Consider the following 17,784-nt stretch of genomic DNA (forward strand, 5'->3'; position numbering starts at 1 on the left):
TAAAAACAAAAGAGAAGGCATAAAGCCATGTATTCATTCAGTTATGGAGTAATTTTTTAAAAATATATTCACAAAAAGTAATACAAAGTAGAATGGGAAAGGCTCCCTAACTTTTGTTAGCCTTCCTTTATCCTTTTAGGACCCATGATTATGATAATTCAGAGCAAATTAAAACCTAATACAGTCTGCCCTGCCCTCTTAAAGAATTTCATGGGAATCAAACACAATTATATTTATCCTCCCAAACTACAACTCCTGACTAGTTATATTACTATTTTGTAAGGCCAAAATTGAATCCCATCACATTCTTATACAATAGGATAGTCTTGAAAGTTGAAACACTCATTGGCAGCAAGGAAAGAAGCTAGAGAATATGGCTTGGTTATGGTCCACCCTGCGCCAAAGTTGATTCTGGGAAGTGGGAAAAGGAAAAAGCCACCCACGGTACAGCCCAATATACATTCAGTATACATCCCTGCATAGACAACATAAATACTGTCATGAACTTCTATAAAATCTGTAAATAGAAACTATTTGGGCCTATATAAAAAATAAATAAAGAAGTCATGCAATAGTATCCATCAGCCATGATATCTCAAACGCATACACGCATTACTGTTGCTTCTAAGGATTGCAGATAATATAATGGTTCATACCCCTACCAGTTTAGTTCACTATCTGATCTTCTCTTTCATATTCTATTTCTTTTCGTAGTTCTAATAGCCAGTAGTCAGTTTTTGCTGATTAAATAAATAGAATGTGAAGACAATATTCAGTCTCTCATCATCAGCAAACCACTGGAATATTTGATTTTTTTTAGTTTGTTATTCCTTCCCTTCCCCGTTGCCTTTGATTTTAAAGGAATCGATATGCAAAGATTTGATTTCCATGTGATGCAAAAGCATCAATAAAGGCATAAATTCCTATTAGATACAATTACTAGTTATTTGGGTGTAAGAGGTCGGGTCTTGGTGCAATGGCAATTGCCTTTTACCAAAAGCGAAAATTTGCATATTCAAGTTTGGAAATTAGCCTCCCAAAAAAAATAAATAAATAAATTAGGGTTAATGCTGCCTACCAATTATCTCTTCGGCTCTTCTACACCCCACAAAAGTGAGAGAATATTTGCATTTTTATTTTATCAAAATGATATTTGCATTCTTGATTAAGCGTGAAACATGCCTATACATCAATCACTATATCATACATTATTAAACATACTAAAGGTTACAAATTTTTGTCAAAAAAATTAAACTAATAACAAGTGCATATGTGCAGAAACTCTACTAGTTGAGTTTAAATAGTGGTGCTAAGTTGGAATCCATTCTTGAAATGATGCTTGAGACTCCACCAAAGTCATATCATAATAATCCTATTAAAATAATCTTATTGTTCAATCATAAAGGTTTGTTATGACAACACATAAGAACAGAATAAAACACGTCTCGAAGCAATCAGAATTACAAAAAGTAAATGGAAATCAACTCAATCTTACCAGGCATAACCTCAAAGAATTTCAAATTTTCAATTGATCAAGGAGGTGGAGGAGATGGTGCAGCCCTATGTCGAAATAACTTTGCTAGTGATCTGCGCTCACAATCCTGCATACATTTTAAAAAAAAAAAAAAACAAAATGCATTACAAGCCAAATACAATATTAGCATGCTTATAGTTTCAAAGATATTAAAGCAACAAGTTTAAAGAGGCTAATTAGAAGTCATTTTCATTTATAGTTGCTTCCAAGTTCCAAGCACATCCGGGAAAACATCACATTAAAGATGTATCATTATGTGTTTGCTCAGATCTTACAATCCCGGCAAAATCAACATATTTCATACACATTAAGCGTTTGCTCAGATATTACAATCCCAGCAAAATCAACCTATTTCAAATGTATGATTAGAGTAGTTCTAGGAACCATTTTAACCACAGCTCCTGAAAAAATAAATTACTTAATCTATGACATAGAAATTATAATAATACAGAGACAACTACGATGAATCACTAAAAGAAAATGTGTTACCTTAAACATATTTAAGTAAAATGGTCTTTCTAAATTCATTCTCCTCAGCTTCAAGTAAGTATATGCAAAGCTTAGTTGATCACGTGAAGTAAATCGGTCAACTTCGTTGAACCAAAGACAAGAAAATAAATTTGACATTGGTGTATGTGCCCGTACTATAAAGGAACCTTCAGGAACATCTGCAAGGTAAAGGACACCATATTAGCACACAGGTTGATGGTGACGATATCGCAAATCAAGGTAAAAGACAATCTCCCAATGAATAGAAAAATCAATGACACGCACAACTTGGAAGAGGAGTATTTGGGTCTGAAGGGTCAAACTTGGTGAGTCCATCAGATTGGTAAAATGTAAACTGTTCATCAATGGCCGTGTGATTGTACTTATTTAGACGCTTATTTTGGAGTACCTCCTCCCAGACACAGTGGCGATCATAATGGTTTGAAATGGCATATTCTGATTTTGTTCGCCACAAAAAGTGATCAATTATCAGCATTGGATCAATCAGAAGTCGCATCTTGCTGTCAAGCCAAATTGAGTACCTTCAAACAAACTCCGAATATAAGAAAAACTTGGATTTATGAGGAGAAGGACCAAAAGTAGATGGCTATAACATAGTTCAAATCAACAATGCTAACAACAACAAAAAATTCACAACTTGTTGAAGTGGCAAATTGTGATTAATACAACATCACTTTCACATGGGAATCACAACCTGCCATCTCAACAGTTGTGAAAAGCAATTGTGAAATTTGTTGTGTCCAAAGACTTATTAGGTTTAAATTACCTAGAAGAAGGGAAGAGGCGATGTGATAAAAACTTCGGCACCTTTCCAGTTTTTCGCATGTCCTCGTATGGTAAGTTCCTCACAATAACAATTCTCCATAGACCAACAAATCCTCTATCATCAGGAGTATTTCCTTCTGATGATAGTTTTTTGAACGTTTGCTCATCCACAAACATAACAAAACAAACATTTTTTTGAGAATATTCACTGATCTGCAACAAAAGAGAATATTTGAACATCACTGAAAGGATATAAGATAGGCATATTAACCTAAATCTACTACAAAGTAGCCAAATAGAATCCACATTTATGATTATGACATACTCAAACATTAATTTGCCCAACATCCTCAGCACAATAAGATTATAGCACATAAGTAAGCATATATCAACCGTTAGAGCTCATAAATCTTTGAAAATAAAATAGAAGATAAAAATGTAAATAAATAAAGATTTCATCCAGCACACAACCGGAAACGTCTGAGAAGGTATAGAGCCAAAACGAAATCAATTATCCAAGAATCATATATATATATATATATAAAGTTCAAATTAAGATCAAAGGTTTCTAGAAATGGAAATCTCAAGTTAAATGAACTTTCCATCTCCATTCTTCAAGGGAAATCTCACTTGTAGCATGTCTATCCTACTTTTCAACTCTCTGGAATGGCATTAAGTAAAGCTTCATAAAGACATGTTGAACTGTCTACCTATTAGTTATTACCTCCAATTGAAAATAATGGATATATAAACTAAACAAGCCTACAGAAGCATAAAACTGCAGGAAAGCCTATTGTAATCCATACCAATAAAACAGAACCCAAAAAGAAAGCAAGAAGTAATAGGTGTAGTTGAAACATGATGAAAAAGTGGCTGTTGTTAGCATTTCAAGAAGACAAATTTCAACATAACCAAATTTCAATACTTTATAAATCTTACAATAGAGTTTCATGATATTAGGAAAGTAGAATTCGCTCATTTCTTTAATGGAAAATGATTTTTTTTTTGTGGGTTTGAGGATTATTTTTGGGGAGGGGAACTCATCTCAAAAAAATTTGGTAGAAGAAAAATGTACTATCATAATTTGTATGAACAAAAACTTTCTTTGTCCATCTTTGATGCAGTTTCAAAGTTAAAGATGGTGCTACTAATTGAATTTTTTTTTTTTTTTTTTTTTGATAGGTAAGAAAAAATATATTCAAAAAAAACTGCTAGATGCAAATTAGCACCAGCATATCAAAAGTACAAAAAAGATGGAAAAGCAAAAACATAAAAATACGTTAATTACAAAGAAAGAGAGCTAAGGAATAGAGGAAGAGAGTCACTAGATGTGAATCCCCAAGCCGTAGCCTAATCAAACAGGGAACCAAAAAAGAAAGCAAGCATTTGGTCCTCAGATCTATCCAAATCCTCAAACGTTCGCCGATTGCGTTCCTTCCAAATACATCACATCAAACACAACGGAGCTAAGTTCCAAATGTAAGATGAATGCTTCCCCAACCAATTCCACCAACTAAATAGAAAATCAGACACCGTACATGAGGGAACCCATGAAATCCCAAAAATCCTAAAGACAAAGCACCACAGCAAATAAGCCTTTCCACAATGTAACAACAAATGATCCACTGTCTCACCACAGCAACGACACATAATGCACCAGTCAACAAAATCAAAACCTCTAAGCCGCAAGTTATCACCCATGAGAATCCTATCCCATGCGGCTGTCCAAACAAAGAAAGAGACACGTGGGGGTGCCTTAACCTTCCAAATACCTTTCCACGGAAAAACAACGGAAGAAGAGCCATGTAACTTATGATAATATGAGCGGATAGTAAAATCCCCATTTTTTGTCAACTTCCATCTCAACCAATCCCTGAAGGTAAATTGGCTGCCAAGAATCGAAAGAAATCAACCACCACATTTGGTGCAGATGCCAGATTAATGTTAAATTGATTCCACTGGTCGAGCTTATTGAATTAATTTGAATTATGGGATTTGGATTTATTTGAATTTTATTTATTTTGAGAGTTTTACGGGATTTGATTTCTATCTTATTATGATTTGATTTCCCTTCCTTATCTAATGTAATTTGGGACTCTATTTACAGTCCCCTAAGGAAATATTATTGTCATGTTGATTTTTTTTTTTTTTTGGATAGGTAAGAATAATTTTATTGATAAGATACTACTTCATGAATTAAAGGCATGAAGTAGTCTAAAGAATTACAATCGGAAAAATATTTGCATATGAATTGACTCTATGAAAATCTAAACAAAAGTACTATCTATAAGACCCACAGCAAAAGGCCCATTAATAAAAAGAACTAATGAAAGATGCTAGTAATTGAGTTGATGTAAACTCCACATCTTCAAAAGTACGTCGATTTCTTTCCCCCCAGATAGTCCATAGCACACATAAGGGAATAAGGTTCCAAACTGTTGACAAATGATTAGACCCCCCAATCCACCATCCACATAATAAATCAAAAACCTTCTCCAGTAATAACCACTAAATCCCAAACATCCAAAAAACAGAACACCATAAGTCAAAAGCCACACTATAATGTATCAAAAGGTGGTCCACAGTCTCCCCATTACATTGACACATACCACACCAACTCACCATTCTATAGCCCCTCTTAATAAGTTAATCACAATTAAGAATTTTTCCCAAAGCCGTTGTCCACACAAAAAAGGAAACTCTACGAGAAGCCTTAACCCTCCATACAGCTTTCCAAAGGAAAGACACAGAAGATGACCCCCATAAGGTCTCATAAAAAGATCTCACAGTAAAATTCCGATTACACCTTAGTTTCCATCTGATCCTATCGTCCCCCTTCCTAGTGGGAATATAAGATTCTAGCAAATGAAGGAAGGAATCCACCCCATCAATCTCCCAATCATTAAAATTTCTCTTAAATCCCACATTCAACTCCTCATCCCACTCTCCTCCTGTCTCTCAAATAAAGATTCCACAGAATATAAGATTTTAATGAATAATATGGAATTGAGATATTTTCTCTCTAGCTTGGTGATGATTCCAAGCCTCCTTAGGTGGTGAAGCCTTGGGTTGTTCTGTTTTTTGCTTCTTCTTTTTATTATCCTTGCAACTTCATACTGCATCAATGTTGATAATCTTTCAAGTTCAAACAATAACATCATGTAGATTATGGTTTCAATTAAGCTCAGTTCCAACCAAGCAGAGGTATGTTCATGTGGACCACAAAAAGACGATTACATCCTCAAGTTTAACTCCTCTCTCTTTACATTAAGATTTTTTTTTTTTTTTTGGATAAGTAATAAGATTTATTAATATCAAAAAGGGGACACCCTAGTTCACATACAAGGGTACATTAAGATATATTTTTTCCAATTATAATTGAAAACGAGAATGGTTCAAAGGAGTGAAATCTAAATGGAATATGATTATTGATAAAAATGAATGTTGAGCCTCAAATCTCATTTCTTATGAGTAGTTGTTGAGCCTCAAATCTCATTTCTTATGAGTAGTTGTTTTTCATTAAAATATGTATAATTTTGGTGGACATAGTTTGTATGATATTACAGATTTAGAAAGAAGAAAATAAAATGATGCTTAGTTGAATGAAATAGCTAAATGGAGTAAAATAATTTAAGCAGCAACCAGCTACTAGAAAAACATAAGTTACTAAGTGTTTGACTAAAAATTGTTTTAACTTCATGTTATCATGATAGAAACAAAATAAAAGAATAGCTCATTTACCAGATTGCGTGTGGGCCTCCTCAAAAAGTCGGAGCTACCAAAAATGCAAGAAGATACTACGACCTTACAGGTATACATGTATGCCTTGTCCATCTCATCTATATCAAATCCAGTGCTTGGGTACCCAGGTGGTCCTTTGACAAAACCACAATGAAGTGTCTGATTTCTTGCATAGAAGGATTTCTCTCTTTCTGCAAGAGTTTGAAGACCTCCAAATCTGGGTTCCAAAGAATGGTTCTGATATATTTCCTCTCTGTCAACATACTCTAGTAAAAACTGTGTGAAGTTCATAAGATCCTTGGGTTCAACAAGATCATCAACTGATTCGGCAAATGCAACTTCGCAAGGAAAAACTGAACGATGAATAAATGGAAGAAAAGTCACAAGGATTAAGTCAAATAGAGGGAATGATGAGGCACTAGCACTAAAACTCAATATATATGCAGAAATAACTGAATTAATTCCGCTTGACATCGTTTGCATCATTATAAGAATATGGGCATATATTAATATGACTGCAAGAGGAAATGTGTCAATGCTGATAAAGTATTTTTGATTTTTAAAGAAATTAAAAATTCAAGTGATAAGATTTACTTTGTGTCAGGTTGTACCATTGGATCTATTATCTAATTAATGCAGCAAACTTTGGCCAATTTGTAGGCAGCTGGACAGTCTGAAACATATGGGTAAAAGTGTAATACCAAGCTCCATCCCTTCAGGTGCTACATCTTAATTCTCACATTCCAACACCATTTTGGCATTTCCCAATACCACCACCCCCCCCCCCCCCCCCCCCAAAAAAAAAAAAAAAAAAAACTCAAAAGAAGGAAAACAATTGCATGCACACACACAGAGGCACACAATTGAAGGGGTGGGGGGAGGGACATACACCAATTGAACTGTCAGAAGGAAACCTCTAGTTCATGAAGGCAACTATTCGCTAACAATCATCGCTTTTGGTTCTCATCTTAAACCTATATCCCTTACTTGGCAAAGATTAATAAATTTTATTGGTTTTCAGCAGAACAATTCTAGTAATATGAGCAGAGCAGAAGAAGGTATCAATTCTCTTCTTATTCAGGTGCTCTGTGGCCATATGGGTCATTTGAAGGTCTTATTTAGAATGATGATATAGACACAAACCTAACCTCTACAAAAGCATGTATTATGGTTTGTGTATCTTCTCTTTTCTTTTCCCTTACTTTTTCCTCCCTTGTTAAGGCCAAGCCCTCCTCTTCTTTTACTTTTTACATGGAGATACAGATTTCTTGACTAGAAGTATTAAATGATTCTCTTTTTCTGATAGAAAACAAGTAACATAATTATAATACAACAGTAACAAATTAGTGTCTACTGTCTTTGGTAACCTCTTGTGTGATTAATAAACTTTTCATTTATAGGTGAGCTGTGATTGGCAGTAAAGATCCTATGGTTCATGATCCTTTTTAAGATTCTCCCCGCTTGCACTCTTTGTAGATTGAAATTATCCACTTTTTTCAAATGTAATAAAAAACAAAAACTATCTAATGACTTTAGTCCGCAAAAAATCTTTCTAAGAAACTTAAAAGCATTTAGTACTTTTTTTTTCCCAAATGAGTTTGCCTTAAAAGTAATTTAACATTTGATAGGCCCCTCTACAATTCAATATCTTCTCCCACATGGCACTTGAGAGACAGAATGCTTATAAAGATCACATGTATCTTATATCACATGCATGTGTGAATTCCGAAAATTAGCTTTGTTGCTGTGTGGATGTGGGTGATACGAAAATGACAGCATTTAGATGACAGTTAGGGCAAAGTGGCTGTTCGTTTGCAATGGCAAGATTTTTTTTTTTTTTTTCCTTTTTCTTTTTCTTAAAAACCTATTATGCAAGATGCCGTATTAGAAAAACAATGATCAAATAAAATGATGTTGTACAGCTTGAAGTAACACTATCGCCATACATAATAAACACATGTTGAAAATAATAGCACAATTTTCATTTCATTCAAGTATTTCCTATTAACAGGGGTCATCCTAAAGCTTCATTTTCAATTCAACAATTGAACACACAAAAATTAAACTCATAGAACCTAATAACACCAACACAAAAACTATGCAAAGCCAACAATTCTTACACTTTTTACGACGGTTGCTTTTTGGTGGTGGTCTTTCAGAATTAGACCCCAAAACCCCATCTTCTTCCACTCCTTGCGATATCAAAACCCTTTTATCTTCCACATTACCTAAACAACAAGTAACACACAACACATTTATACACACAAACAAAATGCACATTGCAAAAACAAAGCTTCTAAGTCCTAAAAACTCACCAAAAAAGAACATCCTTACACAGGAAACTACCAAATAAACTATGAAGATCAATGCAAGCGCGAAGACCCAACGCGACAACCTTTGTTTAGTAATTCGACCACCAAACCTTCTTCCTCGCCGAGAAACACCACCACCGCCGCCGCCACCGCCGCCACTGCCATCGCCACCGCCACCTCGTCTCTCAGGTAACAATTCACTAGTGTGCCTATACAGACCCATTCTTCATAGGCACACTCTCATTTGTGTGAAACTTTGTTCTAACATTGGATTCAGACAATAATAATAACAAAGTTAGAGACTTTTTACAATAGTAGTTTTTTTTTTTTTTTTTTTTTTTAATTGTGGGTTCGAATGTAACAAAATTCAAAAGTACTGATTTACAAATTTTGAATCTTGACAACGTTAATTTAGAACAAGAATTATGGAAATTTTTTTGAGGGTTATATAAATTTAGATTAAAAAAATCAATTTTGGGGAATAAGGGGATTTACCTGATCGGAGATCAGACGGTCCAAAATGAAGGGAAGTGAAAAAAAGCAAAATGCAGAGAGGCGAGCGACTGCGAGTGTGTATCGCCAGTAATGCAGCGTCGAGTTTGTTTCTTTTGTCGGCAAACTATTTTACGTATCCCGCGTTGCCTTCGGTGCGTATCGATTCAAGTATTTATGGATAATGGATTCAAGTATTTATACGATTCTACTTATAGGGGAACAGTGGTTTTTTTTTTTTTTTTGGGTTTTGAAGTTCTATTCTATAGATGAATCATTTAAGTTTGTTTTAGCTATTTTTGTTTCACAAAAAAATAATAATAATAATTGTTTCAGCTTTTCTATTTTGGGCTTTTTAGAAAAAGTGGCTTGCTATTTATGGAGTGCAACACCACACATATTACGTTTACAAGATTGAAAAACATACAAGATTGAAAAGCATACCTTCAGTGCGATGATCACTCCATAAATATAGGTATCTATAAAGTGTTGAATAAGGGTCAATTTTCAAGTATCTAGAAGGAAGTTTCACATCCGTATACACTTCCTCCTCACACCCATATACACTACCAATGTAATTTTGGCCTGAAAAGTTCTAACTAAATGAACACAATAGGTAGTAGTTTATAAGATGATTCACTTCAAAAAAATATATAAATATAACATAATTCACTTGTATTAAATGACATGATTCATTCATAAGGAAAGTTCTAAATGGACACAATAGGTAGTAGCTTATAAGATGATTCACTAAAAAAAAATATTATAACATAATTCACTTGTATTAAATGACATGATTCATTCACAAGGAAAATTTACTATTGCTTAATAATTGAAATCCTCCATATCATTTTTGAAGAAAATCTTTTCGACCCACTGCATAACAATTAAAATCTATATATTTGTAGTCACATAACAATTTTATATGGTCTTATTAATTGTGTGAGTTTAAGGAGGTTCTTCCAAACCTTTAAGGGTGTCCAGGCCAATTGAAGACCTAACCCACCCACCAATCTCGACCATATTCAACCAACTTGCCACCTGAACCAACTACTATAGTGGTCGGTGGTGGGTCCCCACCCTTAAAATCTGAATTGCTCCTCTAAAACTCGAGCTAATCGACCCGACCATGAAAACCAACCAATTCAGCGAAGTATAATAGTTTTCCAATGAGAGATCGGTGGAAAACCACCAGATCCATTGAGATCTCCACCATATTTGGTGGAGATCTCACCGGATTTGGTGAGTTCTCACCATATTCGGTGAAACCTTCGTCATATCTGGCGAGATCTCGCCAATTCATGACTTATTTTTTCATTCATTTGCTTCTGCTAATTTTGACCAAACTAATCAGCACTGGACACGCAATTTGGCCAATCTGATTTGACACTCTCATTGGTTGGCAACGAGTCTGAAAATTTTCCACCCAATTTGGTCGGGTCAATCGCAAGTTGATCATAAATTTAACCCGAACTAACCTGTGAACATCCTACAAACCTTGGTGCAAAACTTTGTCCATTCGTTAAATAATTTAAACAAGTCAAATGACCATTAAATTTGTACACATGATTAATTTGTAAATTACTACATGATGGATTGGATTTTCCATTTGGACTTTATAAAAATAAAATAAAATAAAAAATGAAGTACTTAGTTTTGACTTTACTTTACGGGGTCAAACTAGGGCTGTCCACGAGTCGGTCCGGGTCAGATTTGTACCCAACTTGACATCGACCCGATTACTTCGAGTCTACCATTTATGGACCCGTTGCCGACCAGTAAAAGGGGTCGATTCAGACAGTTGGACCTCGTCAGAGATCGGTCGGTTCTCGGTCAGGGTTGAAATTTGCAAAACTACATCGAATTCTGCTGAAATCCATCGGATCTTGCTGAAACCCATCGAATCTGTACCAAATCGGGCTGCATATGCTGAGATCAGGCCAGACTCGATGAGATCTCGCCGGATCACGCAGATATCAAGCCATTTCTCCACTGATCATACTAAAACCACCGGCGAAACACTCCCATCGACGGAAAACAACGACTTTTTCCGGTGATAATACGGTCGGGTCGATTTTTTCGGTTTTTCATGATCAAACCTGTCAGTCTCGGGTTTTGGGGGCGACGACCCATCACCGGCATTGGGTCAATCGGTTCTCGGATCGGATCTACCAGGTGGGTCGGTTGGCAGGTTGGTTTGGACACCTCTAGGTCAAACTATGACCGACCCAAGTTGTTTGCCAATTGACAAGTTGTAAAAACATTTAAACATTTTAAATTTTGTATTGATTCATTTTCAATGTATATCTATACATTCAAGTTATATCATATGTGTCATGTCGTATAAGAAAATGCTAATGACATCACTCCTAAATTTGATGTGTAATTTCTACTTCCTTTTTTATGTGTAATTATAAATTGTAAAATTTGAAGTGTTGAATCTAGTACTAATGTTTTGTATGTTATTATTATTATTATAGATATCCTTCTTATTTTTATTTTTATACCTAGAACAATTTTTATTTTTTTAAAGCTATATGCATTTATTAAATTTGATTGGTGGTTTAACTTTGTTTTAAGTTTCATGTATAATAGGAGTATGTATTTACCTTCTTATTTTGTGGAATTATTGGACTAGTAGACTACTAGAATTGAAGTATAAACATGAAGACTTGAATGTTGTTCAATTATCATTGTTGAGTGTTGTATTTATTTATTCATATTGAGAGAAATATGAAACAAAATGTTAAAGTAATTTTTTTTTAATGTGACAAAAAATGTGAGTCATACCAAATTGATTTGACCTATCAGCGGTTGGGTAAGGGTGAAAAGAATTGCATTTTTTTTATTGGTAAATTACACATGTACTTAATGAGTCTTTTTTTATTTTATTTGTACTTATTGAGTCTTGAACCAATATCTCGCCATTCAACCACCCATTGGCAAGTATGGTATTCAATTTTCAACTCAAACCATATATGATTTGATTCCCACTTAAAATAATCAAACTTGTGCCCATTAACATGACTCATTTATTACATATATCTTATTAAAGAAGCCCGCCACTCTCTTTAACTAGGAGAATGGTATCTCATATTTCCAATAGTTGTGGTACAAAAGTAGTGTCCCTAGACCTTCTAAATTGTTATTAACTTTTTTTTTCCTTGAAAAGAAAGTTAGTATAGGTCTGGTTAATATATGCCCTAATTAATCATCAATTTTAAGAAATTTTTAGGAAACTTTTCAATTTGCCATAAATTTTGTTCTAGAATGGTTTACTAATGTATGCCCTTAGAGTATAGATTAGTAAAACCCATATAGTATTATCTAACTCGAAAACGATGACTAATGAGGCATTGTCTGCCCAACAGCATGATTTTTGAAAATATTTAGAAAAATAGCACAGACTTGAACTTATTTAGTTATGTAGCACGTTTTTTAGAACTCGAGTTTCCAGCATTATAGCAATCTGATTAAACATAATGTTTGGAACTCAAGTTTATCCTCGAGTTTTACTTGGAATTCGAGTTTGACAAACTTGACTTCCAAAAACATGCTATATAACTAAATAAGTTTAGTCAGTGTTATTTAGCAAATCTATATATTATTATTATTATTATTACATAATAAAAGTTGAGCTTAGAAGCTGTGGTTATGTCAAGTGGCTCCACCAAATTGCATACTTTAAAAAAAAAAATTAAGAAAAAATAAATATAATTTGTCTTCTCCTATAATTTCTAAGTTGATAAAAATATTAATTTGATTATAATCCAAATTTTATCTTAATTTGATTACGATCGAAATTCTTCATCTAATCCTTTATTAAAAAATCTCAATTAAAAAATAAAATAATAATAACATACTTGATACTACACGAGCATAAATTTTTTTAGATTTTTTTTTAAGAAATAGATATAATATTTCTTCTCTGATAATTTCTAAGTTGATAAATAGATTTTTTTTTTTTTTTGTTCTTATATTATTCTTCTATAGTTTTTAAGTTGATAAAAATCTTAATTTGATTACCATTCAAATTCTTCATCTAATTTTATTCTTATTATAATATATAAATTGATAAAAAAAAAAACTGAATTAAAAAAAAAGTAGCAACGTAACACATTTTAGATTTTTTTTAAAATATATAATTTTTATAATCTTCCTATCCTATAATTATATAACTACACGTAAAAAGAAAATAGCAAATTGAATAGGTTTTGTGTATTTTTTGTCTATTGTTTAATCTAATTTCCTTAAGTTGTATTTATATGATTATTGTTTGAGAATGAATCATTAAATATGCTTCATCCTCTCAATTTTGATTTAGAGAACAATTTTTTTTTTTTTTAAGCTTATTATTAAGCATGTCTTGATATAAATTTGATGATAAATTGTTCATAACAATTTGAATTTTTTTTTTTTTTTTTTTGTTATCAATCATTAAATTTTTTATAAGAGAATTGTTGGGTTGCATACTTTTATTTTTGTTTGTATTTAATTTTTTTATTATCAAAACGTTAGTTTTATTGTTGAGAAAATATATAAGAAATTGATTAAGATTATAATTTGTCACAGTAATTGGCTAAAATTATGAACCATTCAAAAGTTCTTCATGTTTGAAATGTTAATTGTAGGGACTGGGTTTGAACATTATTCCAAAGGGATAAGTGAATTCAAGCCCAGCAAGCCCAATATAATAAATTTGTAGAGAGTGGGTAGAAGAACTGGGCTTTAACGAGTGTAATAACAGTTGAAAATTATTTAAAGAATGAATAAGTAAAACAAATATGGACTTGAGCAAGCAATTCGATCCTCGGCACTAGTCTAAGGAGCTTCAACTTATTATTTCTTGAGTGACAGTGACAATGGTTACAAAATTAGTTCAGATTGCTACAGTGTTTTCTCTGTTAAAATCTCCCATCCCTTTTTCTCAAAGCTTATTCTTCCTTATATATTACTTTCTTCCTTCATCTCCACCATACACGTGCAGATCAGATCTACTGTTGTTGGTCTTTGTCACATCAACTTCCTCCCAAAGCTCTTAGGTAGTAGCTACGAGTCTTGAAAAGTCATTGCTCAGGTATCATTTCCACATTAATGTGGCTAGAATGTTAGTTGTGCAATATTTAACGTAGAGGCAGCAGCTTTTCTTGGAATTGCTCTACCACCATGCTCCAGTGTGCTTACTTGCTGTACTTATATTTTTTCTTTGGAGTGCTTTGGAAGATTGTCTTTGCCATTAAATCACTTTTCTTCTACCCGGGCTTTAGCTATCCGAGGACAGAGTTGTCCTCAGCACAATTTCCTGGGTTGCCATGATCCTTTTTCATATGCGATTATGGACCTCGGCATGGGCCTCAGGCTTAGTACAAAAGGTAGATGTATACCATTGGGCTCAATGACCTCACATTAATTATGAAATAACCAAAGATTGTTTTTTTTTTTTTTTGAGTAAAATAACCAAAGATTGTTAATTGCATATATGTATCATTCTCTTTTTTTTAATCGAATTTTTTAATGCTATTATTTCATTTGTTATTGTACAAATTTTTTTTCCAAACTTGTTTGGAGAGAAACTCTACAAACTCCTCATATATCTCTATATTGAGTGTGGATTTTGAAAATCTAACCGTAAGATTGCATGTTTTTACTATATTCTTCATGCATATAAAATTTCAAGACGATCAAAGATCAATTGCTATCTCATTAAATAAATGTTAAAATTTCAAATTTTTATTATATAAAATTGTGTATAAAAAATAAGTTTATTGATCGAATAGTAAATAATATTCAATTTGAACGAAATTTGATATAAATATTAAGAACATAAGAAATATGAAATACAACAGTTGAATTTTCAAAATTCACGCTAAAAAAAGAGATACATGAGAAGTTTCGTTTGAAGAGAAACTTTTGTTATTTGTTATTATAATATATATAAGTTTATGCTATTTACATACAAAACGGCGTCGACTCAACAAAAATTTTTCATAAAATTATGCTATTTACATAAAATTTTTCAGATTTTTAAAACAAATACGGCGTCGACTCAAGAGTTTTACAAAAGCATTTGGATACACCTTCTTGTCTCCGCAGAGAGCGAAAAGCAGAAGAAAAATGGCGAACGAATTGGAGGAATTAATCGGTTTTCTCTCATCCCCATCTCCTCAAGTAAGTTCCCTTCATAGAAAAAAAAAAAAAAAAAAAACCCAAATAATTTCCAACCAACCAAACAGGCCACAAAAAAATTTGTAACAACCTCGTATTTGTTGTTTGTGTGTGTATAGATTACGAAGGCAGCTGTTGATATAGTTCAGGGATTAACAGGCTCAGAGGATGGGTTGAAGTCTCTTGCCCACTATGCCAACATCGTGCTACCGTCTCTGTCTCGACTCTTAGCGGGACCTAAGGTATCAACAATCATCATGGAATGAATTTAAATCTTATTATCGTGGTCCCACTATAGGGATAATTTAATGTTATATATTGTGATTTGATGGGACCTGTTATGATTAGCGCGTAAATAAAAGTGATGTTAGTGGTGGGTCTAAGAGTTTATGTTGTTTTAATCTCAACTGGACACAAAAAAAAAAGGGTTTTTGTACCAAGCATTGCTGTTAGCCAATTAGCTAGAGCTCAAATTACACTTCCCAGTTCCTGTTTTCTATAATAATGGGATAAAGGGCAAGTTTGTGGGTTCAAGTTCAACTGGGTGTGTTTGTATTTTAGTGTTTGATTTGGTGCCAAGAATAACTAGTTGTGTTTGTATTTTAGTGTTTGTTGAGCAATGAAGTGGAGTGATATAGTTTTGGTTTGATATATGAATGTAGGAAGTGTCAGAGCCTGCAGCAGAAGCTCTTGTGAATCTTTCACAAGACACGGATCTAGCGCGGAAGATGGTTGAGATGGGAATGGTTAAAATTGCCATGGAAATTTTGTACAAGCCAGAGTCTGGCATTAGTAAGTTGCTGGTTATGCTGCTAGTTAATCTCACACAGTTGGATGCTGGTATTGCTTCATTGCTTCAGGTGTGTTTTGTGTAGTTTATTATGTGATATGCCAATTGTTTTTGCAGTTTGTATCGATAGAAATTGTAAAGCATAGTTTTCGAGGCAGTTGCAGTCTACCAAAGTATTTTCTGCTATTTTTGGCGAAGCATAGCAATTATTTATTTTTCTTGTCAGTAGTGCATGATTATATCAACCTGTGCCTTGATATAGAAATATCTCTTACTGATTGTGGGAATTCTGCTTGTTGTTAGACTGAAGATGAGAAGATGAACGGACTGTATGTTATGAAGCTTGTGAGATCATTCTGTAGATCTTCCAGTGAAACTAGCGGTTTGTGTTCATTTTTTTTTTTCAACTCAAGATATATGATTTTAGATGAATAAACTTTGTTCCATATGGTGGTACTAGATCTGAGTACTGGCAATACTCCCAGTTGGTACTCAACAATGGAAGAGAATAGCCATAGCTATACATAGAATCATACCTGGTTTTTCCACAAAAGGTTTCTAGGTTGTTCTGAGACCACCTTAGGTTATTGTTTTAAGCCAATTAAATATTGGCAATGTCTTAGAAAGTATTAAAAATTCTAAATTTTCTGACCTCATTTTATGGGCTTTATCTTTCTAGTTGAAGATTACATGATTATTAGATTATTCCTCATTGAAGTTCACAGAAAAAGAGTTTAAAAAAGTTCTAAAGTTTATTGTCTTTAATATATTCTTTTTGTGTTATAATTTTTGTTTATATTGGTTTGCAAATTTGAACTTTCATTTTTTTACCCCATAGTGTTGGTCTGAGATTTTCATTACACATCTACCAGATGATCCATTTGAACATGTTGCTTCCATACTTGTAAACATATCAAAGCAGGAAGCAGCAAGGAAACTTTTACTGGACCCTAAGCGAGGGCTTTTGAAGCAGATTATTAGACAGTTTGATTCAAGTAGTCCATTGAGAAAGAAAGGGGTATGTTCCATCCAAAAGGACTAAATTTTTCCTTGACAACTTTAAAATGGAATGTTTTTTACTCTTCAACACATTTATACACACAAACAAAATGCACATTGCAAAAACAAAGCTTCTAAGTCCTAAAAACTCACCAAAAAAGAACATCCTTACACAGGAAACTACCAAATAAACTATGAAGATCAATGCAAGCGCGAAGACCCAACGCGACAACCTTTGTTTAGTAATTCGACCACCAAACCTTCTTCCTCGCCGAGAAACACCACCACCACCGCCGCCGCCACTGCCATCGCCACCGCCACCTCTTCTCTCAGGTAACAATTCACTAGTGTGCCTATACAGACCCATTCTTCATAGGCACACTCTCATTTGTGTGAAACTTTGTTCTAACATTGGATTCAGACAATAATAATAACAAAGTTAGAGACTTTTTACAATAGTAGTTTTTTTTTTTTTT

The 17,784-nt window shown here is 33.5% G+C and overlaps 2 protein-coding genes across 10 annotated transcripts in view; one reads left to right on the forward strand and one right to left on the reverse strand.

Moving 5' to 3' along the window:
* Positions 1–17,784, reverse strand: part of LOC126718769 (probable hexosyltransferase MUCI70) — an 18,116-nt gene continuing 332 nt past the window's right edge. The window contains exons 2-10 of one of the 4 annotated variants that reach the window (XM_050421108.1): positions 17,624–17,713; positions 8,866–9,039; positions 8,671–8,778; positions 6,551–6,903; positions 2,811–3,022; positions 2,309–2,565; positions 2,024–2,202; positions 1,496–1,601; positions 1–475 (exon numbers count right to left, since the gene is read on the reverse strand). In XM_050421108.1, coding sequence (XP_050277065.1) covers positions 1,533–1,601; positions 2,024–2,202; positions 2,309–2,565; positions 2,811–3,022; positions 6,551–6,903; positions 8,671–8,778; positions 8,866–9,039; positions 17,624–17,675 — 1,404 coding nt within the window. In that variant the 5' untranslated portion in view covers positions 17,676–17,713 and the 3' untranslated portion in view covers positions 1–475; positions 1,496–1,532. Of the gene's footprint in view, positions 476–1,495; positions 1,602–2,023; positions 2,203–2,308; positions 2,566–2,810; positions 3,023–6,550; positions 6,904–8,670; positions 8,779–8,865; positions 9,124–9,357; positions 9,518–17,461; positions 17,714–17,784 lie in introns of those variants that run through there. The other 3 variants (XM_050421110.1, XM_050421109.1, XM_050421111.1) reach the window with 3 other exon arrangements.
* LOC126718770 (uncharacterized) overlaps positions 15,351–17,784 on the forward strand; it is a 14,150-nt gene continuing 11,716 nt past the window's right edge. The window contains exons 1-5 of one of the 6 annotated variants that reach the window (XM_050421114.1): positions 15,353–15,522; positions 15,639–15,761; positions 16,182–16,379; positions 16,613–16,691; positions 17,182–17,327. In XM_050421114.1, coding sequence (XP_050277071.1) covers positions 15,469–15,522; positions 15,639–15,761; positions 16,182–16,379; positions 16,613–16,691; positions 17,182–17,327 — 600 coding nt within the window. In that variant the 5' untranslated portion in view covers positions 15,353–15,468. Of the gene's footprint in view, positions 15,523–15,638; positions 15,762–16,181; positions 16,380–16,612; positions 16,692–17,181; positions 17,328–17,784 lie in introns of all 6 variants that reach the window. The other 5 variants (XM_050421115.1, XM_050421118.1, XM_050421116.1 and 2 more) reach the window with 5 other exon arrangements.

This window comes from Quercus robur, chromosome 3 (assembly GCF_932294415.1).
Source record: "Quercus robur chromosome 3, dhQueRobu3.1, whole genome shotgun sequence".
NCBI classification, from domain to species: Eukaryota; Viridiplantae; Streptophyta; class Magnoliopsida; order Fagales; family Fagaceae; genus Quercus; species Quercus robur.